The sequence below is a fragment of the Melanerpes formicivorus genome, unplaced genomic scaffold (assembly GCF_026170545.1).
Source record: "Melanerpes formicivorus ecotype bairdi unplaced genomic scaffold, bMelFor1.0.p_v2 SCAF_8, whole genome shotgun sequence".
Lineage (NCBI taxonomy): Eukaryota > Metazoa > Chordata > Aves > Piciformes > Picidae > Melanerpes > Melanerpes formicivorus.
In genome coordinates, this window is record NW_027142360.1 from 22,044,094 (window position 1) to 22,072,048 (window position 27,955).

The window sequence follows — 27,955 nt, forward strand, 5'->3', positions numbered from 1 at the left end:
GCTATTGCAGTGTTCAAACCATTGCACTCGCCGTCACAAACAATTTCAGTTGTACCCAATATGGCCAATTGATGTGCCTCCAACAGCACCACTGCCCAGTTTTTTGGTGCTGAGGACTCCAAGAACAGGATGAAGAACCCTCATCAAGCCACTGCCACCTTTCCTGTCAAGAAACCAACCCTACAGGTAGCAAAGAAAGGAGGGAGTATATTCTGAACTGCACCTTCTAAAGCTTCATAATAGTTCTTCAGCTCTAAGCCTTGTGAACAGAAAAAGGAGATATTCTACTTCAAGCTTCTTTTCTCAGTCATAATATGCAACTCTGATCAAGGACAAAATTCCCAGGGAGGGCAGATCTTCCACTAGGAACCATCACACTACTCACACAGACAAATTCTTACAAGAAACAATCGTATCAGCATCCAGTAAGGAGTATTCTTTTTCTCCCACTATCTGAACATGTATAATTCCATTTCTAGAACTGACAGCATAAAACATTACTGAACTTTTACAACTTTAGTTCCTGACACTGAAGACAAGTAGGATAAAAACTGCTCAGGTTCCAAAATACTGCAGTCATAGACTGCTGCTAAAGCTTGATCCTGATTTCTATCTTCCATAAACCAGTTTCAGTTCTGTTGTACATTTTGTTCCAGTCCGGGGCAGGAATCTGACTTTGAAGTAAGTAGTAAGAGAAATGTGGTGTCTTTACCTGTGTAAGCTTGCTGCAAGTGAGCAGGCAGAGATGAGTGAGACAGCGTTGCTGCGTGCTGAGCACCTGGCTGTAAACCCTTCAGTAAGTCTGGGGGGAAAAAGGGAGAGCAATAAAGATGAAAAATAGCTCTTGAGGACAGAGGGAGCCTTCATAAAAAAGGAAGCTTTTATTCTTATAATGTAGCTATAGTAGCATGCTAATTTGAACAGATTACTGAAGGTGTATCTCAACAACAAAAACTAAATTCCCAATAGCATTCTGACAGCTGGAATAAGTCAACAGAAAGAGACCTATTCAGATATGGTTAAAAGTCAGAGCAAGGACCATGCTTCACTATGGGGATGCAACTTGCTGTATAATTTTCTTCAGCAGAAAGACCAAAAATTTCCATGAGTTAAAAACAATGTAGTTGTTTAAGCAACCAGAACAGATAAATGCCATCTTGCTTGATGCATCCCTGTAAGAACTGTCTGATAGCTGAGATCACTGAGCTAAAGCCATTTTTGCAATCACCATAGTAAGTCTATTCGCTGTGTTGTGACATTTGGAGGCACTTAAACTATATTCCTTTCTAAAGATAAAGGATTAAAAGTTAACCCCCCCAAAGAGTACATAACTACTAGGTTACACTTATCAAAGGTGATTCACAACATTGGGATCACTACACAGTTTTACCAGTGAAGAAACTACATTTAGTCTCCTGCAGAGATTTTCAAGAACCACATCTCTTGGTACTTTATTGCTTCCCATCTTAATTTCCATCTTCAGGATACATCTTTCCTTATAGCACTGTGTGCTAACTAATTCCACTCACTCTGAGTTAGGCTGTGGTGGAAAGCCGCTGAGGTAGATCCCGAGGTGGTTGTCACTCCAGCTGTGTCTGTCCCGAAGCCAAGCAGCTCCAAGGGAAACTGGAAGGGCACGGTCACAGGAACAAGGCCACCCAGCATCCCAAAAGGAGTTAATGGTGCAGACGTCACGTTCTGACTGGTTACAGACAGGGGTGATGCCATGAGAGTCAGAGGTGAGGCATTAGCCAGTAAGGATGCTCCTGCTGTTGACTGTACAAAGAAAAGGAGTACTTCAAGATTTTAAACCTTTGAGTTGCATTCAAGGAGATAAGAATTGACTCTACTGTAAGTGTGGCCCTATTAAGAACTGCATTAAACTATTAATAAATATTCACTTGTGCAGCTGGGACCTTTTCCCACTGTTCATCTGCAAAGCAAGTACAATCACATCTTGGATTCAGACATGACAGTTGTTCATCTCTCGTGTTTTTCCTGCTCAGTCTTGCAGATAATTTCCTGTCTCTAATTATTCACAGGCTCTACAGTTAGAATCTAATGCAACATCTTTTATTATATTAACAATACAAAATTACCAGATGTAGGTCTGAAGCTCGAGAGCATAATGTTCCTCTCCCCTCTCCAAATCTGGGTCTTAACAGGACATTAACTGTCTTTCTAGAGAGGTTGCTTAGAATAAATGACTTTTGAACCTCCACACTTGGAGTCAGGTTACCAAGCTGCAGACATACATATGCATGTATAGCTGTTTGCACATATCAAAGACAAAATAAAAACAAACAAACAAAAATCTCCATTCTACATGTCACAATGAAGTTAAACTCACTGGGAAAAAAAAAACCAATCAAGATTAGTCAGAACATCAGCTACAACAGCTCCGAAACTGCATTAATCCCTCTAACATCAGAGCAGCTCATTCTTGTTCAACAATCTTCCCTTCACTCTGCCTATATTTCTATATACTACTCTACAAAACAGCTAGCATAGACATTACTTTGAATCACACATCTATTATTTAAGACCACCTCAAGCCTCTGCATCTATACAAGAAAGCCTTAACAAAACCCCAAACTTACAATTACTTTAATGAATGCGAACTTAAAAATGAAGTCTCCTTGAGTTCTGTAGTATCAACTTACAGAAAGAGCAAAATGATGAAAACTCTCAGTAGGAATAAAATTTCCATTACAAGTTTTGGTCTTAAGGTGTTCACAGATTAAAGCAGCTAAAGAAACAGATTTTTAAACCAGTAACCCTCTAAGTGCAAACACTCAGAGCTACGATGTTCCTACGAAGTGTTTTATTGGTTGTCTTATGAGGAACAGCTTCCAAGACATGATCCATTCCATGAGTAGAAAAACCACCAGATGGATGAAAAACTTCAATATTTACTAGTCTTCTCTCCACCCTTTAAAAGACCTGATGCTGTAATAAATCTATGCACAAAATATGACAGCTGTTCACGATGCAATCTTTACTGTGCAACAAAATAGAAGACACAGTAAGCTCTTACAACTGGGGCTTTGTAAAACACCTGAACAAAGAAAGCAGCTTTGCAATCTGCTCTTCTAAGACCTAGCTTGCTCTCTCAAAACCAGAAAGAAGTTCAGAGAATGTCCCAAAAGAATGGCAGTTCAGATATTTCTTTATCTCATTTGTGACAGCACTTCATAGAAATGTTCATCCTACTGATATAAATGTGAGTCACTACGATCCTTAGAAGTCTAAGACAGATTGTTTAAGAGCACTAATGAGGGGTAGAGTTTAAGGACAACACATGCACTAACTGCTGAATTCTAGATTAATTTGGCTTTGTATTCTTAGGATATAACTTAAGAGTACTCCAAAGTGAAATTTCTGTGGAGCTACAGCAGGCAGCTAGTATTTTGGTAAAAATATGTGCCAGCCTAAAGGGGAAAGTTGGCAAACTCCTTTTAGAAACTCTTCCCAGTTAGGAATGTCTTCATTATTTTAAGAGGGGTAACTAACTTCCTTAGTACACATTGCACCTAACAACTGGCTTGGAATTAAGTTCAGTCAGCAGTAAGACCTTTAAGGCTAAATAAAGCCCTCTTATCACAAATCTCTTCCCCTTCAGTGTACTTGGACTGGGAGTTAGCTTGATTGTAATCTCTTGAACAAACCCCACTGACTAAGCCTCAGTTTGCAGAATAGCAACAGCCTTATTCCAAAGTTTATCTTCCTTGCACCATTCATCTCAACCATTTCTGTGTTATCAAAGTAACTTCTGAAGTGTCAAAAACCTTCATGTGTACAGTCACAATAATTATTCTAGGGATACTATATACACTGCTCAGTACCTCTGGCTGATTTCCCCCTTTCTATACACCAACACTCCTTATTTTGCTGTATTACAGTGTGCACTCATGTTACTTGATTATCTACCACACCACTTCTAAGCCTCTTCATTATCATTATCTGCCACAATACATTTTGTTCCTCATGTGATCAGTATCTCTAACAAAACTAAACCTACTTGCCTTCATATATAGGAAAGTTTGCAAGAATGAATCTCCTCATCCAGCACAACACTACTTACTTCCCTTGCCTGTCACATTTAAGCACTACCACATCCATTTCACATTTTATTCTACATCAAAGCAATTGGATCCACTGGATCCCACTGATTGCACCAGAAATGAGCAACTCTGTTCCCACTTCATTCACTGTAGCAATTTTTGTCTCCTCCAGATATCACCCAGAGTACCCACACAGCTCAGTTCTTCTCTAGGCTTTATGTGGTAGCTTAGCAGTCCTGACACAGCATATGGGTTGGGTTTTTTTTCATCCAAAGTATGCAAAATGAGAAGGCCAGAGCCTGCCAGACATTTCTTATTTTCTCTAAGAGGCTTAAGGTACCATAGGATGAAAGACTACAGAAATATCTTGTTAAGAAAATCATCTTCCTCTTACTCAGCTGCATTGAGAAGAACTGGATAGCAAACTAAAAACTATAAACAAGCTGAGTATAGATCACTACCATGCAATAGCTGTGGTCATTGTTCAGATACCTACAAAGCTCCTTCATTTGCTGTACACCAAGTCTCTGATGCACATAAGAAGTGAGCACTTCAGGACAGGAAAAGCAATTAAAGACTGGGAAATACCAAATCATAGATCACAGAATTGTTTAGGTTGGAAGGGACCTTAAAGATCATCTAGTTCCAACCTCCCCATCATGGGCAGGACACCTCCCACTACACCAAGGGCAGGCTGGATGAGGCCTTGAGCAACGTGAACACTTCCCAGGGAGAGGGCATCCATGACCTCCTAGGGCAACCTGTTCCAGTGACTTGCCATTTCAGTTCCCAGCAAGAAGAATGCATAACTTGGGAAAGCAGGTTGCCTTCTGAGTGTATATATATCAGGTTTGCTTGAGTTTTAGAACAGTACTTTCAAAATATTTGGTTTGCATGTCTTTTTCCATTTTCAGTGACAGAATCCTGTATAAACTCTCCCCAACAATTTCTAGGCTATTTATGTATTGGCGAGGTGCCTCATTTAGTTTGACTAGATCCTGCAAAACAAGATATAATCACAAATACTACAGAAAAGCTGAATTTTTAAATACAAGTCTTAAATGATACTCAAATCATAAGCAACTGAACTCCAGTTTTGCATGTTCACTGTGAAGTTTGACAACAAATGTACTATAGACACCTTTTCACATGAGCACCATCATTACAAGCAAACACACAGATCAAATAATGCAAGCAAGTACAACATCCCCTGAAAATATGGCCCCAGAAAACTTACCTTTCCTAGTGCTAAAAAAGCAAACCAAACAATAAAAAAACCCACCCCCAAAACCCAACACCACAACCACCCCCAGGAAGAATTCTGTTCCACAGCACAGACCAACCATTTAGGGAGGATTCACTCCACAGTGACTGCTGCATTTCACATTGGTTGCCAATACCCATTGACTAGGTGCAAAAGAGTTTCATCAGGATTCACTTTTATGCTTAGGAAAAACAGTAAATTTATGACATATTTATAAACAAAATCAAGATGCTGCAAAAAAAGAATGTTTACAAAATGTGATAAATATTAATGCAGATTTTGAGTGTAAAGTCATTAGATGCATACCTGTACACTGGCTGCTACAACTGATGACCCTGAGGCAGAAGATGGTCTGTGTGGAGTTGACAATTGTTTAGTAGCACCCTGTGTTCCACTTCCTGCTCCCCCAGACAGACTAGTCCTACTAGCTCCACTTGAGTTAAGGTTACTGCCTCTGCTGGCAGGTACATTCATTCCAACTCCACCCAAATTATTTTTACCAACAGTTCCAGAAGGAGAAGAGTTGGGTAATTTTGAAGCCTGAGGGTTCTTTGCAGGCTGAAGGCCTGAGGTGCGACTAGAGGGCAGCAAATTCACCGTGGGAGACTGCCTGCTGATATTTACACCACTGGGCTGTTTATGAAGGGGGTTGTTGCTGGAGTGACTACTCTGGGAAACTAGTGCACTTGAACTGGAAGAACTGGGTGTTGTTGCAGGCCTGGGGGATGAGGTGGACTTGGATGAAAATTTAGGTGATGCATTGGGCTTAGGTGTCACAGAGGGTTTAGATGCAGTGGGCTTGGGAGAGGCAGCAGGTTTGGGAGAGGCAGCCATCGAGAAGGGAGGCTTGAAACCCTGGGAAGAAACTTGTGACACCATAGCCTTGGCTAAATAGTTACTAGAGGTAGAGGTGCTGGATGTTGACCGAGAAACCAGTGGGTGAGACACTTGAGAGCCACTTCCAGATGAAGGATTCGACAAAGGCAGGCGATATACTACAGACTTATCTTGACCCTTGATGACTGGTGATGAGCAAGACAGTTTGGGGTTACTACTCAATTTCACCACTGGATTGGTCTGTGATTTACTAATAGTTGCTTGTAAAGGAGACACATATTTCTGCTGTACAGCTGAATGCTGGTGCACCTTTGTCACTTGTGATGTTGAGGAAGAACTACCTTGAGCCTCAGATGATGATACTAACATATTAGCATCCTTGGTTCTTTGAGCGGAGGTGGAAATAGCTGCTTGGGTCTTAGAGGAAGAAACATGAGTCTGTGAAGAGGAGGAAGCAGCTTGGATCTGGCTTGACCTCTGTAGTCCTTGTTGAAGTAGTTTGGCTGGCAAAGGCTCTAAGGAAACCTTAGGATTTTGAATTGAAGATCCAGCAATAAGGCCTGAAGAGATACCAGTGTGAACTAGGTCCTGGGGTTTCTTTGGTACTGGTCCTGTGTGACCAGCAATAAGACTTGATGAATGGGATGTCTGAGTGGGCTCTACTTTCTTTGACGTTGCCAGGGGCAGCTTGCTCATAATGCTTGCTAGTTTTTCCTCCCTCAGCCCAGGGCGAGGTCTGGATGTCGGTGTGTCTACGGTGGATCCAAGAGGTGATCCCTTGGCACCATTATTGATAACTGCCAGAGCATCAGAAATAGAGTCTAGTGATGGTGGGTGGAAAGAGAGGTCTTCATCCAATGAGTCATCCAAGCAGATCGTCTCTGGAGCCGGCGTGCAGCTGGAGCTGGCTGGGGCGCAGACAGATGTGCTGGAACTCAGGACAGCAGCACAACTTGAATTGACTGAAGACAAACACATTTTCTGTTCTTTCTTTGGACTGGAGTCCTGAGAACAAAAAGAGAAGAAAATTCAGGTTTAAGAACCTTTCTGAAGCAGATCTGAAGTCAGCTTCAGTGTAATACTGTTATCCTGTAAAGGGAGATAAGCCCATTATCTGCTATTGAAATGTTCACATTGAGATGTCTATGGTGCTGAGGTGTTTGAGGTCCTGCATGCTAATTCACATTTCTGTTCTGGAAGAGTGGTCAGGAATAGGAACAGGCTGCCCAGGGAGGTAGTGAAGTCACTGTCCCTGGAAATGTGGACACGGCACCTGGGGACGTGGTTTAATGGCCATGGTGGTGTTGGGTTGATGGTTGGACTCAATGATCTTAGAGGTCTTTTCCAACCCAAACAATTCTATGGCTCTAACTAAACATTTGTATTTAAAGAACCTAGTGTTGCTGCTCCACAACTGAAAGTGTCCCACACAGTTCAGAATAATCAATGTTATGAGGACCAGGGTAGCTAATCTGATCCCCAGGTAGAATTGCTACTCAAGACACCTGGTCAAGTCTAATGGGAACCTCAATCAACTTACCATGTTCCTCCCAACTACACATTTTTCCAGTGTTGCCAAATGAATGCAACTAATTTTCAAAAGAACTAATATAGCTTAAAAATTACAAAGTTATACAGAAGCCTTTTGTAAAAACTTCCTTTACAGAACACACCTCCAAGTCAGGAAGTTCTTACAGCATTTCCTGATGCAATTCTTCTGCCAGACTTTCTCTGGATCAGAAGCAGAAAACAAGTTGTATCAAGCACTTGCAAAATTCAGATATCCAAATGGCATTTTACCTTCACTTTGGGTTTAGGGGCCAAAATCACCTTCTTCTTTGCCCTAAAATAGAGGGGATAAAGCACATCAGAAGACAAAAAGAGAGGCAAGACCACAGCATTAGCTGTTACCTTAATTATATCCCAATAAACTAGAAGGATGACTACTAGAGTCCAGCTTCAGTTATAAAACATCCTTGAAATAGAAAATGGATTAAAATGTAGGGGAAGGAGAAAACAAGCACACTTTTAATCCACTTTTGTCATGTATCTCTAAGTGAATTAGAAGCAAAATTCACTGAATTGCTGATAAATCTTTATCAGGAGAGCTACTCTTCACTTTTCAGATTTAGAGGAACTTCAAAATATACATCTCAACCTCTTACAATCTTAAGAGTTTGACTGCTTGGCAGAGCTTTGTCTCAACTGAGGCCACTTAGGTAATTTCACTTTATGCTGATGTTTGTCACTAAAGATATGCATCATATTCTCGTTTCTATTTCAAACCACATTAACACAGTTGCTTTCCCCTCCCCACTAAGAGAAGTGTTCTATTGCTTATCAGCTGTGAACCAGTTGTATCTAGCTTCTGTTTGTTGCAAGAAACTATTTAACAATTGCAAAAGAACCTGGAAGTTTAAGTGAACACCACAGCACCAATTGCACTTATGTGAGCAGGGAGAGCACTCAGGATTATTAGTCAGTTACAGCTTAGAAGTTAAGCATTTCACATCGTCTGTTCCCATTTCTATTCACGAGGTTCAACAGATCTACATCCAATAGGTCATTTATTCTCCTTTCCTAGGCAACTAGGAGTACACCTTCTAAAAACAGACCAAACTGTGAATGAATCATGACTCAGTTTTGCCATTATGTGAAAAAATATCCCATGTAATTATATTTATCATAAAGGCTGCAAGTTGGGTGTTATTCTAAGACATCATTGTTTGTTTGAATTCTGTCTGAATGCAGGCAGCTCCTGTGAGGAAGAAAGCAATGCCTGAAAATGAAGAAGGTCAAATTCCACTAAGAGACACCACCTTCTGTTGGCTACAAAGATATTTGAGGAAAAGAGCAGGAAGTACTGCAGCCTGAGCTCCATTTAACATGTCGCACAGCAAAACGAGGGTATAGTGCTATGCAATGCTTTGAGCAAAAGGTGTTAATCCAAGAATGAATATCCCCTTGAGGTACCTGGCCACTTCCTAACAGAGTTAAAATATAATTGTCACAAGAACATTACAATTAGATGCTTAAAGTACTAAAAAAACCACCAACATTGTAAGTCTCTTCAAACAAATCCCCAAAAAATATCTCCCTTTCCTTCCCTGTGTAAGAAAGGTAGCATGAAAGTGGAAAGGATGAGCAACCTGAAGAGACTAACAGATTGTCAGTTATACTCACGGAGCAGAAGTGAGGTGATTGTGAACGCTTCGGCTTTCTTTGAATAGCATCCTAAAGGAGTGTTGAGAAAAGAAACGTAAGGTGATTGCACAGGGACGATCTGCAAATGGCCACCACATACTCAAACATGCTTCATTGTTCAGGAGAACCCTTTCCACAACTGATAAACACACCCTGTAGCACTGCAACGTGAAAAATCCAAGTATCTACAAAATCTCATGTAATCTGGTCAGAAAAGGTTGATATCCTCTTGCTACAGTTCCAATGTCTCACTTTTTCATCTTGCACTTTCAGATCCATTCTCATGTTTTCTTCACCATACTACCTCCAAACCTGTATTACACTGCTTCCCACTAGAGAATACTGAATGCTTAAGAACATCAAGGAGCAAAAGGAAGATGCCTCACTACAAGTTCAATGTGCTGCTTTCTGACTTACTCAGCTTCTCCAAAGTATTTCCCTTGTCATATTCTTCCCAGTAATTTGTCTGTTCCTTAATCTTTTTCACTTTGGAATGAAATCCAAAACGGATTCCAGGCCTGAGTAACATGTAGTATTGCCCATAAAGGTTCAAGACAAAAGTGTGACTACTATAGAAGTAAGAGCTAGAGCTATGGTACAAAGAAAGGACAGTGCAGTGTATGTTCCAAAAGCAAGGCCATGCCTGGAAGCAAATCCCTCCATTTCATATGTATATGTTTACAAGTAAAAGTTGATGAGATCAGTATGAAATCATCATCTCTGATCATGACTTCAAGTATGCTGTTTGACCTGCAGTATCAGACTGCTTATAATGCATAGGCAAAACTACATTCTATATCACTATCATTTTCCATATCACAGAAAGCTTCCTAAGCATTCACCTGGTCTCATACTTCCCCCTCAAATGAAGCACCATGCACTGTTACAAACACCAATACATACAGTCTCTACCAGATGACAAAAGCTCACAAGCATGCAAACAAGATAGAATTAACTTCTGGAAAACATCTGTTGTTCTAAAATATTCCAGTTCCACTGACATACTCTGAAGTTTAAAACCATAGTACATAGCTGAGTCAGATGTATGACAGTAAGAGAGACCTAAGGAAAAAATTAGTTAACATCAAGGTATCTTACCTTGCCTGCATCCAGCCCTTAGGCCAAAGTGGTTTCACTTCTGTTTCCATAAAAGTTTTGAGGTAATCTTCAGCAGACTGACTTCTATTTGGCTCTAGCTCATAGCATCCCAGCTTGATCTTGACAAGATTACACAACAGAGACCTGCAGAAAGAAACAATAAACTATCCTTCCAAAAAAGAAAAAGGCAAAAAAAATCTATATAGCTGCTGTTCATTGCCAGCTGTAGGAAGAGCTCAGCTCCAACTTCTGTTTACTGGAAGTTTGCCCCTACAACTGGTATGATCTGCCACTGTCACTTCTCCATTTCCAACAAACCATGTAGCTCTTTTTCGTTCTTAATGTAATTTTGTAATTGGTTTTACATTTTCTTTGTGGTTTATTCACAGCTGAAACATCTCCTCTCACTTTGCTCAGTGACCTCTACCCCATTTAAGATGAAAAATGTCTGAAAACAAGCAAAATGTGTTCTACTCTGAATATCTCAGATTCTGCCAGGGGTGCTGCCTTTTACTGCCCTTAAAAATATAGAAGGGCACACAGCTAAGTAACACCGGTCTTTCAGAGCCTTGAATGAAAAACACAGATTTAAATCTCCTCTTTAAGTGTGGCTCCCTCCAGATCAGTCCAAGCTACACTGGTTCTTTGTGTTCCATGAAGTTTGCTTCCCTGTTGTCTTAACATACTGAGATGACTAAATCCCAGCCCTTTTTAATTGTATCTGTACTTGTACTAAATTAGTTGAGGTCTTGCATGGGAAGTGACTAATCTTCAAGGATCTGCTTACTTTTAAGTCTAAAAAAGGAAAAGCCTGTCTAGATCATTTCAGTAACAGTAATCTCAGTTTGCAGTAAAATCTGTTTTAGGAAACAGAGCAGTGAGAAATCATTTCAGACAACCTGTGTTGCCCTTGAGAGAACACACTGTGTACGTGTGTGTGTATTCAGAGGGGATGGAAGGGGATAAGATTCATGCATTCTGAATGCTGGCTTGCCTTGTTTTAGCTGATACCTTCAACTGTTCGTTGGGTGAGTGTTTTCTGATCTGTTCCTAGAACAATGGAAGCCTGTGTAACTCTGCTTGCACCTGCTCTGAAAGAAACTCAAGGTCCTAGGACTACAAAAATTCTCGTGTCTTTAGATAAAGCAGCAATGAAAAAAGGGTTGGACATCCTGCCTTTCAAGCTAAAGAAGAGTCTTTCATTACTAGCCCCAGTCCCCAAAACTTCTGAGGTATATTTATGAGAATGATGATTGATTAATCAGTGTCATGTAATAACAGCCCTTGGAGAGCACTTTACAAAGTCAGTGAAAACTCTTGGTAGCTTGTCTCACCTCACTGTGTCATCCCAGTGAAACTTCTTTCTGGGTCCCACAACCCTTTTTCCAGGTTTCTCGTCATCATCTTCCTCTGATCCATTTTTCTCTCGTTCATCTTCCACTTGTGACCTACAATCAGAACAAGCAGGTAAATAGCACGGACAATGCTCCCTTGAAAATGAGTGCTCATGTAGGTGTCAGGAAAAAATACACCAAATGGGCCTATCTTCAGATTGTTATAACCTTCCTGAAAGGGTAAACAGTTCATCTTCCCCTCTTCATGGTCCTTAGAGAGAAGTGAAAGGACACTGTATGGTTGGCTAGAAGCTTCATGCAGTTCCACTACCTGGAAATAGCAGGATGCTTATAAATCTATTAATGCCTCCTCAAGGCTAAAATTAGTTGGCTATGTGGAGAAAGCATTAAAATGAACAAGGACAAAATTAATCAAGAACATGATCCTCCTCCATTAAGCCAGTATTCTGAGACTCTCCACTAGCCTTCCTGCTTTACAAGTCAATTTATGAATTTATTTCTAGAGTCAGGTGACAACATCATGAAAAACAAACTGGAGTTGAGTACTTTGAACTCAGGGAATGAAAATCATGGAGACAGACTTCCAGCTGACTCTAGAAGAGACATGCTCAGACTCCAGAAATACCTACTTGGCATTCTTGGCTTGACTGCGGGCCTGACAGTCCTCTTGATACTTGCATAACTGTTCAGGCATGACGTTACTGACAGCCAGTTTCAGCTTCTGCAGTGGCTCTCTCAAGCGGTCATCCTGTGAGGAGAGAAGCATCAAAGCAGTCTTATTAGATGCAATGTAAAGAGTATTTCAGATAGTTTCACCAAAACTATTTCCTGCTCATTTCTGAGGCAATATTCCCAGCACTAACTACTGACTGCATCAGCCATTTCCCACATGGCACTTCAATTCTGTTAAGTGCAACAGCATTATGGAACTGCCCATACTTGACATTTTTCATACAACACATATAAGTATTTAGACCAGAAACGATGAAGGACAGTCACAAGGAAACATATCATGAATATTCCAAAACATTACAGCATGATCTCATTAAATGATGCTTTTTAAATCAAAACTGGGAAGGGAAGAAAACCTGAGGGATGACCTGACTAATGATTCTCTCAACACTTGCCAATTAAGTGTCCAATTAATCAAGTCTCCAAAAAACTGTGGTATAAAAACACTGCAGGTAATGAGCAAAACAATAATAATCTAACATATCTATTAAATGTGATGTGTGCACCTTAAAAAGGTAAGGACTATGTATTTAGAAGGGTCTCCAAATAGTGAAGTTCTTCAAATACTGAAGTGATATACCATATACTTCCCTACATGTTTTAAATTCTCTTCCTTCATCTTCTGACTTCACCAATCTGCAATGTAACTGCTTCTTGAAAAGCACTCAAGTACTATGGACCATGATATCTAATTGCTTAGAAATAGTGTATGAATCCATTTGCCCTCTTAGAAGGTTCCAAGACCTCTGCATTCATGATCTTCTGGCAAGATTTAGTCCTGGATTTCATCTAAAAAAAATTGGGTCAGGGTACTTCAGATCCCAGATAGCTTTATTCAGTAGGGAAACATTAAGAGAAATGCAACTGCAAATGACAAAATATTTGTCAGACCTAGCCACAGTGGCAAACTTGCACGAACAGCACAGCCTGAGTCATCTGTTGTCCATCTAACCTTCCTTTCTCTTGATCCAAAGGTGAATGCAACAGTGGGTTTTTTTAGCCTGTCGTAACCATGATTGTGTCTTCCTAGCTTTGCTACTTTGACGTGTGCCTTCTACTCTGCTTTCCAGCTGCAAGCACTTCATTCTCAAATAAAGAATATGAAGTACTTCAAAATATTTGTTTCTGAAGTAGTGGCAACAGCAGGTATACACACAAAGGAGGAAGCTGTTGAGCTGATCCAGCAACTGATCAAAAAAATCTTTTGTTTTGTTGGTGACTGTGTGACTGTTCTGCTCTCCTGCTTTCTGTCCTTACCTGTATTACATAACTGACTCCTGTGGGAGCTAATCTCCCCACCATTACCTGCACATTGAGGTGTAACTTCTTCAGACGTTTTATCAGTGTGTCCTTATTGCATGGCACAAAAGCCTCAAGGTGAGAGTACACTCCATTGCGGAGGGCAGGATTTATCTCCTGTAACTGCAGCTCAATGCTGACAAATAAACAAGAAATAGGCAATCAGTGAAGCACTCCACGATGCAAATGACAACTGAACAAAAACCTAAGGAACCTTGGGATGTGGAATGTTTTAGCTAGGCAGAATTTTAATGAAAAATAGCAGCTTGGGACATTTTTTGGTAAGAAAGGAAGGCAGGCTTAATCAATGGCAAGAAACAATTCCTATACACACTGCTCCAGCAGTGTTGAACACAGCCACTCAAATTCCAGTTACAACCACCACTGCACATCAAATTTGATACGTTTTGACTGCTACAACCTCCTAGAGACTACTTTTTGTTTCTCAGAATACAAAGACAGAAGCTTCTATAGGAAATGCTTAGTTGAAAGATTAGAGTAAAAAGAGCCAGCACTTTGTGAAAGCTGAAGGTGTTCTGAGATATGAAAGTGGGGGACAAAGAAATAATGGCAGTTTTTACTGAATTTTACACATGAAGTCAAGGACACAGGCCAGTACGAAACACTTCACACTGGATAAAGACAGACAGTCATGACAGCTATTGTGTTATAGAAATGTCTTTAGCTAGTAACTAGCTTAAACTGATCTACCTTCAGTGACTTTAAAGGGCTTTGTTGGAACAACCTCAATAACACTTCCTCTTCTGTACTTTTCCTTTCACCCCCTTTCAAAAAAGGGAAGGTTGTACAGATAAGCACTTACTCCAGCAGAATATTATTCATGTCTTGTGTGAAAAACTTCTTCCTGCCTTCTTCATCAAACATCTTGGCGGCCTGAAAGTACAGCAATAAAGAGTGTCCAAAAGTTCACAGAGCATCTTCACTGTTACAGCTGTATTACATCTTTGTCTTCCAGAAAACAGCATTACTTGGGAAAAACCAACAGCATTACTTGGAAAAACCTAAAACCAAACTATATCCTGCTGTTTAGGAAAAAATGACTGTAGTTGTTACATTCAAGCAAAAATCTCTTACTCTAGGACACCCTCATTCTATTTAGAATCTGCCCAGTGTTAATTCATCTGTTCCATAATTAGGAAGAAGGAAAATGGCAGATTTCTATCATCTCACCACCAGCAACATTCCACTCCTCTAGAAAGAGCATTGCTTGACAAATCAAGCAGGCAACAGCACTACTCTATCTATTAAAGGTTCCTTTTCTACCTGGTATGTGTCTCATCCAGTTAACTTCCCAGGCTTCTTACATCCTCCACAATCATTCACTGCAATTTCTACAATGGGATTATGCATGCTAGAGGATTACTTCATCTCTCTTTTCTGGTGCTGTCCAGCATTCTTGCCTATTTAGACTCTCTCTCTAGTAATTTTGTCTGGTCTCTTCCTGAGTTTGTCTAGGGTTAGGGGAAGAAAAGAAAAAAAACAACCTTATTCCTGTAAACACTTCCTTTGATCAATTTTTGCCCCACTGATTTCACAGGAATTCCCATGCAGAATCCCTTTATCTTTGTTCTTACCACCTAGATTCTCATTTTCAAGCAATTAGAGTTTGTAGAAGAAAATCCACAAGCTCTGCATCTTCAGTAAGATGCAAGAGTCTGCAAGCTCTTTTCTCTAGTGTTCATCCACTCTGTAGATTTATAGAAGAGGAAAAACACAAATCACTTTTAGAGGCTTACTCTCATTTCATATTCTGACACTGGGGCAAGTCAGCAAACACCTAAAGAACTTAGAAAGATATAAATGCAGAAAAGCAGGCGAGTGGGAGATTGTTCTAATGACTGACAGATATGAGAGACAGCCAACATGCTACAAAGCTGACTATTCAAATAATTGAAAGACTCTAATTCTGCCTTTTATTTAAAAAAAAACAAAAAATGCAGTGGCTTGTGAGAAAGTAGCCAAAACCTACAAATAAATGCAAGTGATAGCTTGATAAAACCCTCCTTTATTATTATGAAGTACTTACTGTTCTTGTTCTTCATAACTGACTCATCTAAGTTTCAGAGAAAAATGTTTTCTGGGATTGTGAACTCTAGACTGCACAGGAAAACAGGAGCTTGATATTCTGTCAGAAACCATAAGGTAGCTCATTGTCTGAGTGCTTTACTGCTTCAGTCCTGAACACTGCCACCAGAGTTAAGGTTCCTCTAAGAACTGCGTTCTGCTGATTGCTTTCTACTGCTGAGGGGATGATACTATCTGTTCAAGAATATTGAAGCCTTTGTCCTGCTAAAAGAAAACCAAACTGAAAAAATTATAGATGTTTACAAGTGATAGGATGCTGAAGAGACAGGTTGGAGAGTCTTAGATCAGTAGCTTTAAGCACAATTAACACAAGGATTAATATCATGTTCTGCTCATATAAAAAAGAAGAAAATATATGCTTTGACACTGTAGTTTCAGGTAGCCCTTAAAAGGCTGTTTCAGCATTATACTGTCACGCTGGACAGTGTGGCTGGCTTTTGAAGGCAGCAACTCTGGGAGACTGTAACAAAGTGCACTGTTATCAGTGAACTGGGGCTGGTTTGGTGGGTGGGGTTTTGTTCTGGTGTGGGTTTTTTTCCTCCCTTTTCTTCTTTGGTTTGTTTTTTCCCCCCTTTACAGACAGATTATTTTGTCAGTTACCTTCACAATAAGAAACAAAAGCCATATTATTACTCTCCTGCTTGTGTGTAATATTGCCTCCTGTCATAGCTGTTCAGAATTGCCCAATTGGGAACTAAAATAAATTAATCTACAAAAGGAAGTCAGGAATTTTTATTGTATTTAGTCAGTGACTTTAGTTTCTATTATGTCTATAATCAAGACATGTCATACTGCATTCATGGAACACAGCCTAGTTCCTTATGAACTGTTTAGCTTTCTTTGCACTAAAGCTGTAAGCCTGCTAAGTATTTGACAAGGGTAATTTTTCTCCCTGCCTTTTAGAAGATGCTCCCCTCCACTGATAATGTGTCACTTGACTGCAAGTTGCAGGAGATTAGGAAGCTGCCATCTTTAAGCCAACACAACCTAGTTTTTCCTCACATGTATGGGTAGATTTGCTCTGCTCAGCCAGCACCAAACTTCTGTGAGACATTATGAAAAGCACAATGTAAGAGTTAGGCTTTCCAGGAACCACTGAATTAAAGCTTTCTTCCAATTGGATGGAGCTTGTTATACAGTGAAGCAGCAGGAATTTGGGACAGGCCACTAGCTTCCTGACTTTGGGCCTAATCCTGTTGTCCTGCAGTTTTGGTAGAAGCTTGTTGTTGATTCATAGCCAAGATTAAACTGAATATTCAAAGGTAGACAAAATTCTCTCTCACACTTTAGTAATATTAAACTCTTTGGTTCTATTTAGCTTGGTACATTCAAAAATAACTAACACCACTGTTAGACATTTCCATAAGGTAAGCAACATCTTATCATTACTGTAACATGTAGCAAAGCAAACTGTTACTGGCTAAACTATTTCTTTCCAAAAAGACAGTAACTTGAACTGCTTTCACCAAACTTCATCTGAGTAAGGAAAAGCTGCACTTTAGTCTGAATAATGTTTTCATGGCAATCAAACAAGAAGCATATACCACCTTACTAGCTCTGATTCCTTTTAATATGCTATTGGGATGTTTCTAACCCAAGGATTTAGTATTTCTCACTGGGCAAGTTTGGACTCCATTCTAGCTTTCAACTTGAATTCTTGTGTCTGCTGTTTCTGGGTGATTGTTTTTTTGGTGGGTTATTGTTCAGTTTTGAACTGGCAAGTTATCATTTACGTTATGGAGCCAAGAATTCAAGACACTGATTTGTAAGGTGCAGCCATATTCCAGGTTTCCTGCTCCAAAGTAAGGAAACCCTCATTCATTTCACCAGCTAATAATTCAAGTTAAAGTAACACTGATATTTTCATTATGGAAAAAACCCAAACAAACATGACAAGTTATTGTACACAGAAGACTCAGCAAACACTGTCTACACTGTGAAACAAACACAACAACTGACCTGCATTACCTCTGTGCTCATTTTCATCTGGGTATAAATGCAGCCTTCAAGATAAACACTATGACCAGTTCTACATATGTTAGTTTCTGCCAGCCATGTAAAGATGACAACTCAGGTTCTAGTTAACTCTTCCTTTTCTCTCAGACTCTTGAATGCAACCTCTTGCCAGTGAATGCATACTTACTGTTCGAAGGTCCCCAATGCGCTTTTCAAGTAGCACAGGTAGACCTTCTGGGAGGGCAGGCACCTGCTTGGGTGTCATGACCTGAGAGGTGTAGGTTGCCTGAGTGACATTTCCATTTTCTCCTGACAGCTCAGATACCGGGCTGCCATCAGAAGTGCCATCAAGCAACTTGTCAAAGTCAATGTCTCCCAGCATCTCCAGGGCACTTTCAGTTTCTTGTAGGAGCTCAGGTTCATTTGTGCTACCAAAAATGGAGAGAACAGGATCATTGCTCCTAAGATTCAAGTCAGAGATATCATTTCCTGCACTGAGAGAGGAGGAAGGAATTTTACTGGGGGTAGAGGTTGCAACAGTCACTGGAGGTTTTGGACTTGATTCCTTCTTCCTCATGGCTTCCTTCTCCTTTTGAAATTTACGGATCATGGCAGCCAGAGAGAGAGAGTCTTTATATAGCTTCTTTTTCTTCTTGTCAGACTTGTGAGAATTTAAGGCCATTACTCTGTACAGGAAAGAAATCTTATTAGAATGCATGTGATGCAAGGCTGTAATAACCTTTAGAGAGAAAGCCTGTTTAGTGCAATTTAAAAAGTGATCAGGGAAAAGTAGCAATTACTTTGTGCTTCCATCTTCAGACTGTTCTATTAACTACCATAAACCTTGGCAGGTCATGTCCTGTCATGTGCTCCACCTGATTTGTTCTGCTAAGTTTTGGACACATTAATTAAAAAGGTTGCTCACTTTTGACTTCTCTAATTATGGAGAAATTGGCAGTGTTGTTAAACCCATAGCTGATCTGTGCTACCAAAATACCTAAACTTGCTTCTCAGACTCCTGAATGGTGGCAGGCTGCTTTAAGTTTAGGCACACCATGTAGGTTATGAGAAGTTCTCTCTATTGCTAAGAATTTTGACATGCAGGCTCAACATCTATGTGCTACTTCAGCTGAAAATTTTCCAACAGTTTATCATGTTGATGAACAGTTATCAATAAACAAATATTCATAATATGACAACTCCCACTCAATAAGCGTTTTCTAGAAGCCAATTAAACCCCAATCTTCCCACTCTAGTCTCAGAACTCATGAAAACATGCATAAAGCTGAAAATAAACATACAGAATAGTTAAGCCATGTTCATAGTTCTCCAGATTAGAAATCAAGGGATAAAAACAAAACTCTTTTCCATTAGGAGCTGTAGTTCTTAGTCCTATATAAGGCTTTGTGTAGAAAAATGGATAGTGTCATTCATAGGCAATTTTTCTGCAATTTGCCTTTACTTGTTTTATTATTCCTTGTTCAAAATATTCATAGTATCATAGTATCAGTCAGGGTTGGAAGGGACCACAAGGATCATCTAGCTCCAACACCCCTGCCATGGGCAGGGACACCCCACACTAGATCAGGCTGGCCAGAGCCTCGTCCAGCCTGGGCTTAAACACCTCCAGGGACAGGGCCCCAACCACCTCCCTGGACAACCCATTCCAGGGTTTCACCACTCTCATGGGGAAGAACCTCCTCCTCACATCTAGCCTGAATCTCCCCACCTCCAGCTTCAATCCATTCCCCCTAGTCCTATCACTACCTGAGATCCTGAGAAGTCCTTCCCCAGCCTTCCTGTAGGCCCCCTTCAGATACTGGATATTGGGGGACAAAAAGATTTACATGTAGGACATGTTTATAAATAATCTCAATTCCAACCCCAAATCTCTTTGCTATTGATTGCAGTTCAAAAATGCAACATTCTAAACAGTTGTGATGATCTTTCTGTGGCATGCAATCTCCAACCCAAACCTCACCTAAGCCAAGGGCTCATCTGAAGAAAGAAACCTACCCCAACTGCTTAGGAACTTTCATTTTCCGAGGTTTCTTCTCCTTTTCTGTCCCTTCATCTTTCCGCTTGCGCTTCTTCATTCCTCGATCGTCACTCTCTTTCAACTTTGCTATCTAGAAAAGCGATTGAAGGGAGGGCAATGATTCTTCTTGTACAGAAAGAAACATTTAGTTTTCCTTACATTTTTCAGGAAAAAAAAAATACTTCAATAGGCATAAAGGCAAACAGTACCATGGGATTTCTGTCAGCAACTGCAGTTGCTGGCAAGTTGCAATCAAATTATTTTTGCACAGTTACTGAACTCAGTAAGAACAAAAACTTCCAGGCACACAGAGGTACGTCCCGGCAGTATGAGCAATGGCCACCACACAAGACTGAATCCCCTTTGCCTCCTTCTGTTACCGCAGTTTCACTGCTGCATATGCAGTTACAAAGGATAAAATATCTTTTTGGCTGATGCAGATTGGCTGTCTTCTCTCTCCAGTTGCTGCTGAACCCCAGCTTCCCTGCTGGTGCAGCACAGCAAAAAAGAAAGCCTCCACGCCGTGCAAACATTCAGCAACAGACAAACTTCAGTGTGTTACCAACACTCTATCACTCACAAATCCAAATCACAGCACCAAAATGGCTGTTATGAAGAAAGTTAACCCCACCCCACTCAGCCTCAATATTCTATATGTCCACCTAGCTATAAGCTCTGTATAAAAAGCATAATGAAGATGACCCACTTTAGGTGGCCTATGCTTTTTGTCTTCTGCAAAGTCTTCGTCCTCCGAGTCAGATGCCTGACGGAACTGCAGTGTGCCAGTGTTGATATAAAACCCTCCATATTTGGTTGTTAGGGATGCAGGAACCAATTCATCATACTGTGCAGGAAAAGGAGAGGAGTTTATCAGCATTTCTTCAGAAAATTAATGTGTATTTCATGTATCAGTCCCCACACATGAAAACTATATACAAGTACACCACACAGTTCACTAGAATGGGGCACTGTTGAACACTTACTGGTCAAGGCACAGAGCATTAATATTACAGAATAGACTTTTTACTTTCAAAACACATGCATATGTGTATATACACAAACATATATAAGGAAGAGAGGACTACAGCAGTGAAAGTCCTGCTTTCTGAAGGAAATCAGGATGAGCATACAGGCATCCCCCCTCCCAATCTTGGCTGCAGAACAACCCCAACTTCTACACTTCCCCCCCCCCCCCCAATATTCTGTCTGTGAGAGCATGTTGCATTATGGTAGCCATTAAATCTCAAGATACACAAACCACAGGAGCAATGTGATTACACCATCTGCCTAGGAGCAGCTTCACTTGATCCTTCATTGGTTGCTTTCATATAGGAAGCAGGCTGACCCGTGGTGAATTGTTTGTTTTTGTGGACAGCAGCCTTGCAGGCAAACCAGCAACAAATTTTTGTAACAAAACCTGCCTCTATCCATTCATTTATTGAATACTCTTCCATTTTATGAGACAACATGCAGTTCAAAGTACCTCTGCTAGTAACACACCTTTAACACAGAACCTTTAAGTTATCTGTGATAGCTACATTCACTTCCAGAACCTATTTTTTCCTCATTTTGAAAAAAGCTCTGTCAGTCTGAACAATCACACTACTGCACTGGAGGAAGCCTAATCTGTGTCAGAATTTTACAGAACTGGGTGTTATATTCAGGAAAAGACTGAAGACAATAGAAATGTTTCTGTAAATTAAGCATAAAACAAACCCTCACAGATTATCTGCTTTGCTTTATTAAGGCTGCCACGGTTTTCATTAATACCAAGATCTGCAGTGCAGTTGACACATTCAGATGTTCCAGCACATGCTATATTTAGTACCAACTCTAACCACACTGTCCTGCTCAAAAAAGCTACTTCTCTTACAGAGTTCTCTGAAATTTTCTTTTGTTAAGAAAGGTAAGCCAGGCATGACAACTTTGCCACAGTATCTGTTCTCTTATTTCAGATTCTAGGTGTTGATTATGTCTTACTTACAATTTTAGGTGTCTTAACACAAATACCCTAGTCCCAGGATTTGTTTTGAATCATCATCATCTCTGTATGTTTAAAGGTCATTTAGCTGTGGTACTGAGTGACACGGTTCACTGGTGAACTTGGTAGAGCAGGGTTAATGGTTGGACCTGATAATCTTAAGGGTCTTCTCAACCTGAACATATTCACTCTAGCTCTACACATAATAATCAACAGAGCCCATGGAAGTGTTTGCAAAAGAGCTGAGGAAGGGTTGCCTTGGCAATGCTGTTATCACTACCAAAGGACAAGGTTGCCCCAAACTGCTTTAGATACAAACTACCACTCTTAGTTTTCAAACACTGAAAATTTAAAGATGATTTACTTAGGCAACAAATACAATTCTGACAGCTAGAGTCTGTCAGGAAGCATTTACAGGACCTCATGGAAAGTGTTAGAAAAGTACCAGAAAGAAACAACAGCAAGGACTAAGAATCAACTTCTGTCCTTTTTGTGAAAGAAAGGGTAGGATTATGACACAGCTCAGAGCTATGCAGTCTGGTAAAGGAAGAAGGTAGATTTTGAGTTACAGCTGTTTGGTAGCACAACCAAATGATTACGATACTTGAGAAAAGCATTTGTTACGTTGAAATTTGAATTAGGGGCATTTCTTTACATGTCTGTTAAGACAGAATTCAACAGACTGAACAAATTAGTAAACAGTTTTAACTGCCACACCATTAATTGAGGACTTGAACACCTACACATAATAAACAGTGCAGTGTCAGCTACCAGCTTATTTCACTTCCCCCTGCATGCCATGCAAAATATACTGAAGATGAAATGGTGTAAGAACAAAAAGGTCCAGGCTACCAAAAGTACTAAGATAGGAAAAAGAGTTATTCAGAGGAGGAAAACAGCAAATGCATCCTTCAACAGGGGAGCTGATGAGAGCCTGAACTGCAGGTCTATATGGTTTTGATCTGCATAAGTAGTTGAAATGTCCATGAGTCATTATGCTTTATCTTCCCGCAATGGAAGGCTTAACAAGCAGTACAAAAAGGGAAAGGAAAAGTGGTTGACAGGATCCACCAAACACCCTAAGATCATATGAAAGACTAGCACAAAATAGCAAGAATCTATTAACTGGACAAAATGAAAGCAAAGTGGCTTAGTTGTGGTCTTGTCATTCATCTTAAGAGACCAGGATGGTCATGCAATGTAGGAGGTCCAAAGTAAACTTGAGAGAAGAGACTGTAAGAACTTCAGAGAAATCTGATGGTTTTCTACAGCTCTCAGAACCAGCTTCATTATGTACAAGATGATGAAAGAAGAAAATACATTATCCATAGTGCTTAATAGAGCAGGAATTTCGCTTTTGAGCTGGCAGGGTTATGAACTGAATTGGTGAGGCAGGGGCAGTACAGGATCAAAACAGAAGAATGTAGTAGTTGCCAAGTTTGAAGGAGAAAGCACACAAAGCTGGGACCATTATCATAAAAAGTGAAGAACAAATAATGTGAAATACAGTAAAGAATTAGCTGTGAAGTAGTAAAGGAAGCTCTGAAGAACATACAAGAAAAAGTAAGTATTGAAGATGGTCCACAAGTGAGGAAGCTGTGAGTCACAGCAGATGATTAGAATGATCATCACTGGCACAGATTCATAGGAACAAGGCAACCAGAAAGGCAGAATTCATTGAATACACAGACTAACAAATTATCCTGTAACAAGAGGCAAAGTAGGTTGGCAGGATGTGCATGTGCAACTTACTAGCTGAGGTTTCAACAGCTTCTGCTGAAGACTGAATTCAGTCAGACTTTAAGACCTTTTGGACATTCAGTTCTCTTTAACCCTTGAGAGCATTCCCTATCAAAATGTGGTTTGCCCTCAGCCTACTGATCAAGGTATAATTTAAAACTGAATGTTTCACTTCATTTTCAACTTGCCTAGAACTGGGTCCTGCAGGTTACAACATACCTAAGTACCTCCTCCTTTGAGATAAGCTTACTGCTTTCTAGTACCCTAAATGAACAGAAAATGTAAATATGATTGTATAAGATATTTGCAACAGCAATACTGCCCAGCCAGCATGGATTTAGGAAGGGCAGGTCCTGCCTGACCAACCTGATCTCCTTCTACAAGCAGGTGACCTGCCTGGTGGATGTGGGGAGGCCTGTGGATGAAGTCTACTTGGACCTCAGCAAGGCCTTTGACACCATCCCCCACAGCAAACTCCTGACCATGCTGTCAGCCCATGGCTTGGATGGGAGCACACTGCATTGGGTTAGAGCTGGCTGGAGGGCCGAGCCCAGAGAGTGGTGGTGAATGGTGCCACATCCAGCTGGCGGCCAGTCACTAGTGGTGTCCCCCAGGGATCAGTGCTGGGCCCCATCCTCTTTAACATCTTTATTGATGATCTGGATGAGGGCATTGAGTCCTTCATCAGTAAATTAGCTGATGACACCAAGCTGGGCACAGGAGTTGATCTGCTGGAGGGTAGAGAGGCTCTGCAGAGAGACCTCGACAGGCTGGGCAGATGGGCAGAGTCCAAGGGCAGGAGATTGAACACATCCAAGTGCCAGGTTCTGCACATTGGCCACAACAACCCCATGCAGTGCTACAGGCTGGGGTCAGAGTGGCTGGAGAGCAGCCAGGCAGAGAGGAACCTGGGGGTACTGGTCAATGGTAGGCTGAACATGATCCTGCAGTGTGCCCAGGCAGCCAAGAGGGCCAATGGCATCCTGGCCTGCATCAGGAACAGTGTGGCCAGCAGGAGCAGGGAGGTCATTCTGCCCCTGTACACTGCACTGGTTAGGCCACACCTCGAGTCCTGTGTCCAGTTCTGGGCCACTCAGTTTAGGAAGGAGGTTGACTTGCTGGAACGAGTCCAGAGAAGGGCAACGAAGTTGGTGAGGGGTTTGGAACACAAGCCCTGTGAGGAGAGACTGAGGGAGCTGGGGTTGCTTAGCCTGGAGAAGAGGAGACTCAGGGGTGACCTTATTGCTGTCTACAACTACCTGAAGGGAGGTTGTAGACAGGCAGAGGTTGGTCTCTTCTCCCAGGCAGCCAGTACCAGAACAAGAGGACATAGTCTCAGGCTGCGCCAGGGGAGGTTCAGGCCGGAGGTCAGGAGGAAGTTCTTCACAGAAAGAGTGATTGCCCATTGGAATGGGCTGCCTGGAGAGATGGTGGAGTCACCATCATTGGAGGTGTTCAGGAGGAGACTTGACAGGGTGCTTGGTTGCATGGGTTAGTTGTTTAGGTGGTGTTGGATGATAGGTTGGACGTGATGATCTGGAAGGTCTCTTCCAACCTGATTTATTCTATTCTATTTCAGCCTAAGTTATAAAAATGTATGACCACTTTTGTGAACACCTTTATCTGTTCAGCTCATTCAGAGACTGAGCTCTGACCCACAATGAAACTATAGTTCAGTGGTTTATTTGCAAATAAACACACAACATATGACTTAATCTCTCTGGGTTCAACATTAGAGAATTACTGGAAGATTCCATAGGAAAAAAAGTTATACTTTCCTTTTCCATTCATTTAAGATGAACAACAGACTTTACCCTATGACAAGCAGACAAATACACTTACCAAAGATCTGTTATTTTGGCATGTTATACCCCCCTCTTTAAAATTTATTAGTAATAATGTTGTTTCTAATTACTTAGGACAATACAAGTTCCCTGTGCAGCTTAAATAAATTGATCTACTTATGAAGAATAGTTGGTCCTAGGTCATGATCTTGCCCTTCTAGTACCTCTGATGATTTTTCAAAGGCAATTTTGTAATCTTCAAAAGTGTTAGCAAATAGCAAGAAGTTGCTACATTTATTATGGTTGTTCCTCTGTGTTCATCTACTTGACCTGTTAGAAGGTGCTAGCTGGTCTTTGCTGTGGACAGGCAGGTCTTATTAACCCTGAGTAAGAAAGTGACATACTTTTTCACTATGCACCATGCATTACTTCAGATTCCTGTTCTATGTTGCACAGCAGAAAGCTCAGAGAGCACTGTATTCCTCTGGAACCTCTACCTGTGTAAAGCTCACATTGTCAGGAAAGTATTGAAGCAACCAAATATTCAGGTATCCCAGGAGCAGGCTGATATGCACATGTATGCTTGTGTGTGCACGCAGGAAGCAGAAACCTACAAGAATACCATTCCACAAATGATGTAGTTCTGTGCAGTTTATATTCTAGCAAAAGCTGTTTTCAGCATCAAAGCAGTAGAAGCACTGAGGAGGGGGACAGCTTTCTCCACAGGTTATCAACTCTGTATTACTACCACAGAGGTCCATTTAGCTATGTAAAGATTAGTATTTGCTGCCAGAGTAATCACCACATAATAGTTAAGAACAGTAGAGTAAGATGGGTTTGATTTACATCTTTCTGGAATGAGGAGTTCACAACCTGCTGACTACAGTCAAAATGCTCAACCCAGTAGACCGAAACATGAATTTCCCACTTGCCTGCAACTGCATTCAGAGAGGAAATTTCACTTCCTTCAAACAAGACCAGCTAAAAATACTCTGAGGATGACAGCAAGGTGAAAAAATGAACAGCATGTAAACTGGATACATGCAAAGCAAACAGCAACTTCTAACTATGTATTTATTCCTTTAAGAGGAGGTATATCTGAAGGAAGATGGGAGGTAGGAATTGACTGTGTCACTTGGAGAAAGTTTTTTGGGTACATATTACTCTAATACTTTTCTTTAGTTTGACTTCACATCTAAGTCCACTTAATTGCTCTTCAGAAGCCCTTACTTTCTTGTGTTCAATAGTCACAAGGACCTTAATGGTGTTAATGCAGCCAGGCTGCTGAAGCCTTTACTATGCTGTAAGAAAGCACTGATTCTTTCCAGAGTAAACAATAAAAGGAAATCTGTAATCATCTGATGCATGTTCATCATTTGCACAGAGGTAAACAATGGCAATCTAGCCTGCTAGGCAGCCCAAGATTTACCATACCTTATCAGGGTGTCAGTGCCCCTTTGAGGAGTCTGACAGGAAAATTTTCTTTGCTCAGGAAAAGCTCTCTTCTATCAGCACTTTCCAAGAACCTTCCTCCAGGAAAATCATGGCCTGTATCTGTTTGCACTCCAGCCCCATGAAAGTTCATTACCTAAAACCCATGCCATAAGCAGATTTCTCGCACTTGACCCCAATTCCTGCCCCCAAAAAAATCAGCAATTGCTTTCCTAGATCCTTGGAGGGCCCAAATCCTCCAGTACATCTGCCATTTGTTATATGTGCATCCATGACACATGTGCAGAATTGCTTAATTGGAAATGCATCCAAAGGAAGAATTCCTTCATTACAAAGGCTACTCCAAACAAGCTTATGGGGTCTATTGGTTTGGTTTCTTGAATAGGATTTGATGGCATTACTTCAAAATCTGGTTTTAGAAGGAGAATGTCTCTGAAATGAATCTGTTTCACTGTGAAAGAGCTCAGTATGTCTTTCACATCCATGACAAAAAAAAGGACTGAAATTCTAAGGAACCTTTCAATTATTGTTTTCTGGGCTACAGAGAAACAACAGGATGCCAATCCTGAAGCAATTCAAGAGGCAGTCATACTCATTTTTTGTGTGTTTGTGTCCAGGATATTACAGCTTTTTATATATAAGAAAGTATATCTTCCAACAGGAAGGAAGATCCAGCTGGGCCTGTCTCTGACATTTCTGAGGGTATACAGTGATTTACTAGCTGGCCACACAGCAAATGAACAAAGTCAGACAGGTCTGTCTTTGCATCTAAGAGGAAATGAGAGGTTAACTCCTACATTTCAGGACTCTTAAGGTCTGCAATACCACCTTAGACTGCTGCTGGCACAGCTTTTTTTCCCTTTCCTTTGTATACAGAAATAAGGATAAAAGCAAAACCAGAGAGAGTCTCTCACTGGTCTGTATTTGTAATGCAGACAAGGAATAATGATTCGTTCAGGAGAGCAATCTTTGGAGAATACACCATTCTCCCCAGTAGCTTGCACAGCAACCACATGATGCAATCATCTAGTCCTCTAACAACTGC

General features: G+C 40.8%; 1 protein-coding gene across 1 annotated transcript in view; it reads right to left on the bottom strand.

Moving 5' to 3' along the window:
• UBN2 (ubinuclein 2) overlaps positions 1–27,955 on the bottom strand; it is a 48,843-nt gene that overhangs the window by 9,516 nt on the left and 11,372 nt on the right. Inside the window, exons 4-16 of the mRNA XM_068142611.1 lie at positions 20,660–20,797; positions 19,932–20,044; positions 18,103–18,601; positions 14,677–14,747; positions 13,860–13,989; positions 12,452–12,570; positions 11,802–11,915; positions 10,468–10,611; positions 9,349–9,399; positions 7,966–8,008; positions 5,635–7,170; positions 1,530–1,776; positions 713–802 (exon numbers count right to left, since the gene is read on the bottom strand). Of these exons, the coding sequence (XP_067998712.1) occupies positions 713–802; positions 1,530–1,776; positions 5,635–7,170; positions 7,966–8,008; positions 9,349–9,399; positions 10,468–10,611; positions 11,802–11,915; positions 12,452–12,570; positions 13,860–13,989; positions 14,677–14,747; positions 18,103–18,601; positions 19,932–20,044; positions 20,660–20,797 (3,295 nt within the window). The remainder of the gene's footprint in view (positions 1–712; positions 803–1,529; positions 1,777–5,634; positions 7,171–7,965; positions 8,009–9,348; positions 9,400–10,467; positions 10,612–11,801; positions 11,916–12,451; positions 12,571–13,859; positions 13,990–14,676; positions 14,748–18,102; positions 18,602–19,931; positions 20,045–20,659; positions 20,798–27,955) is intronic.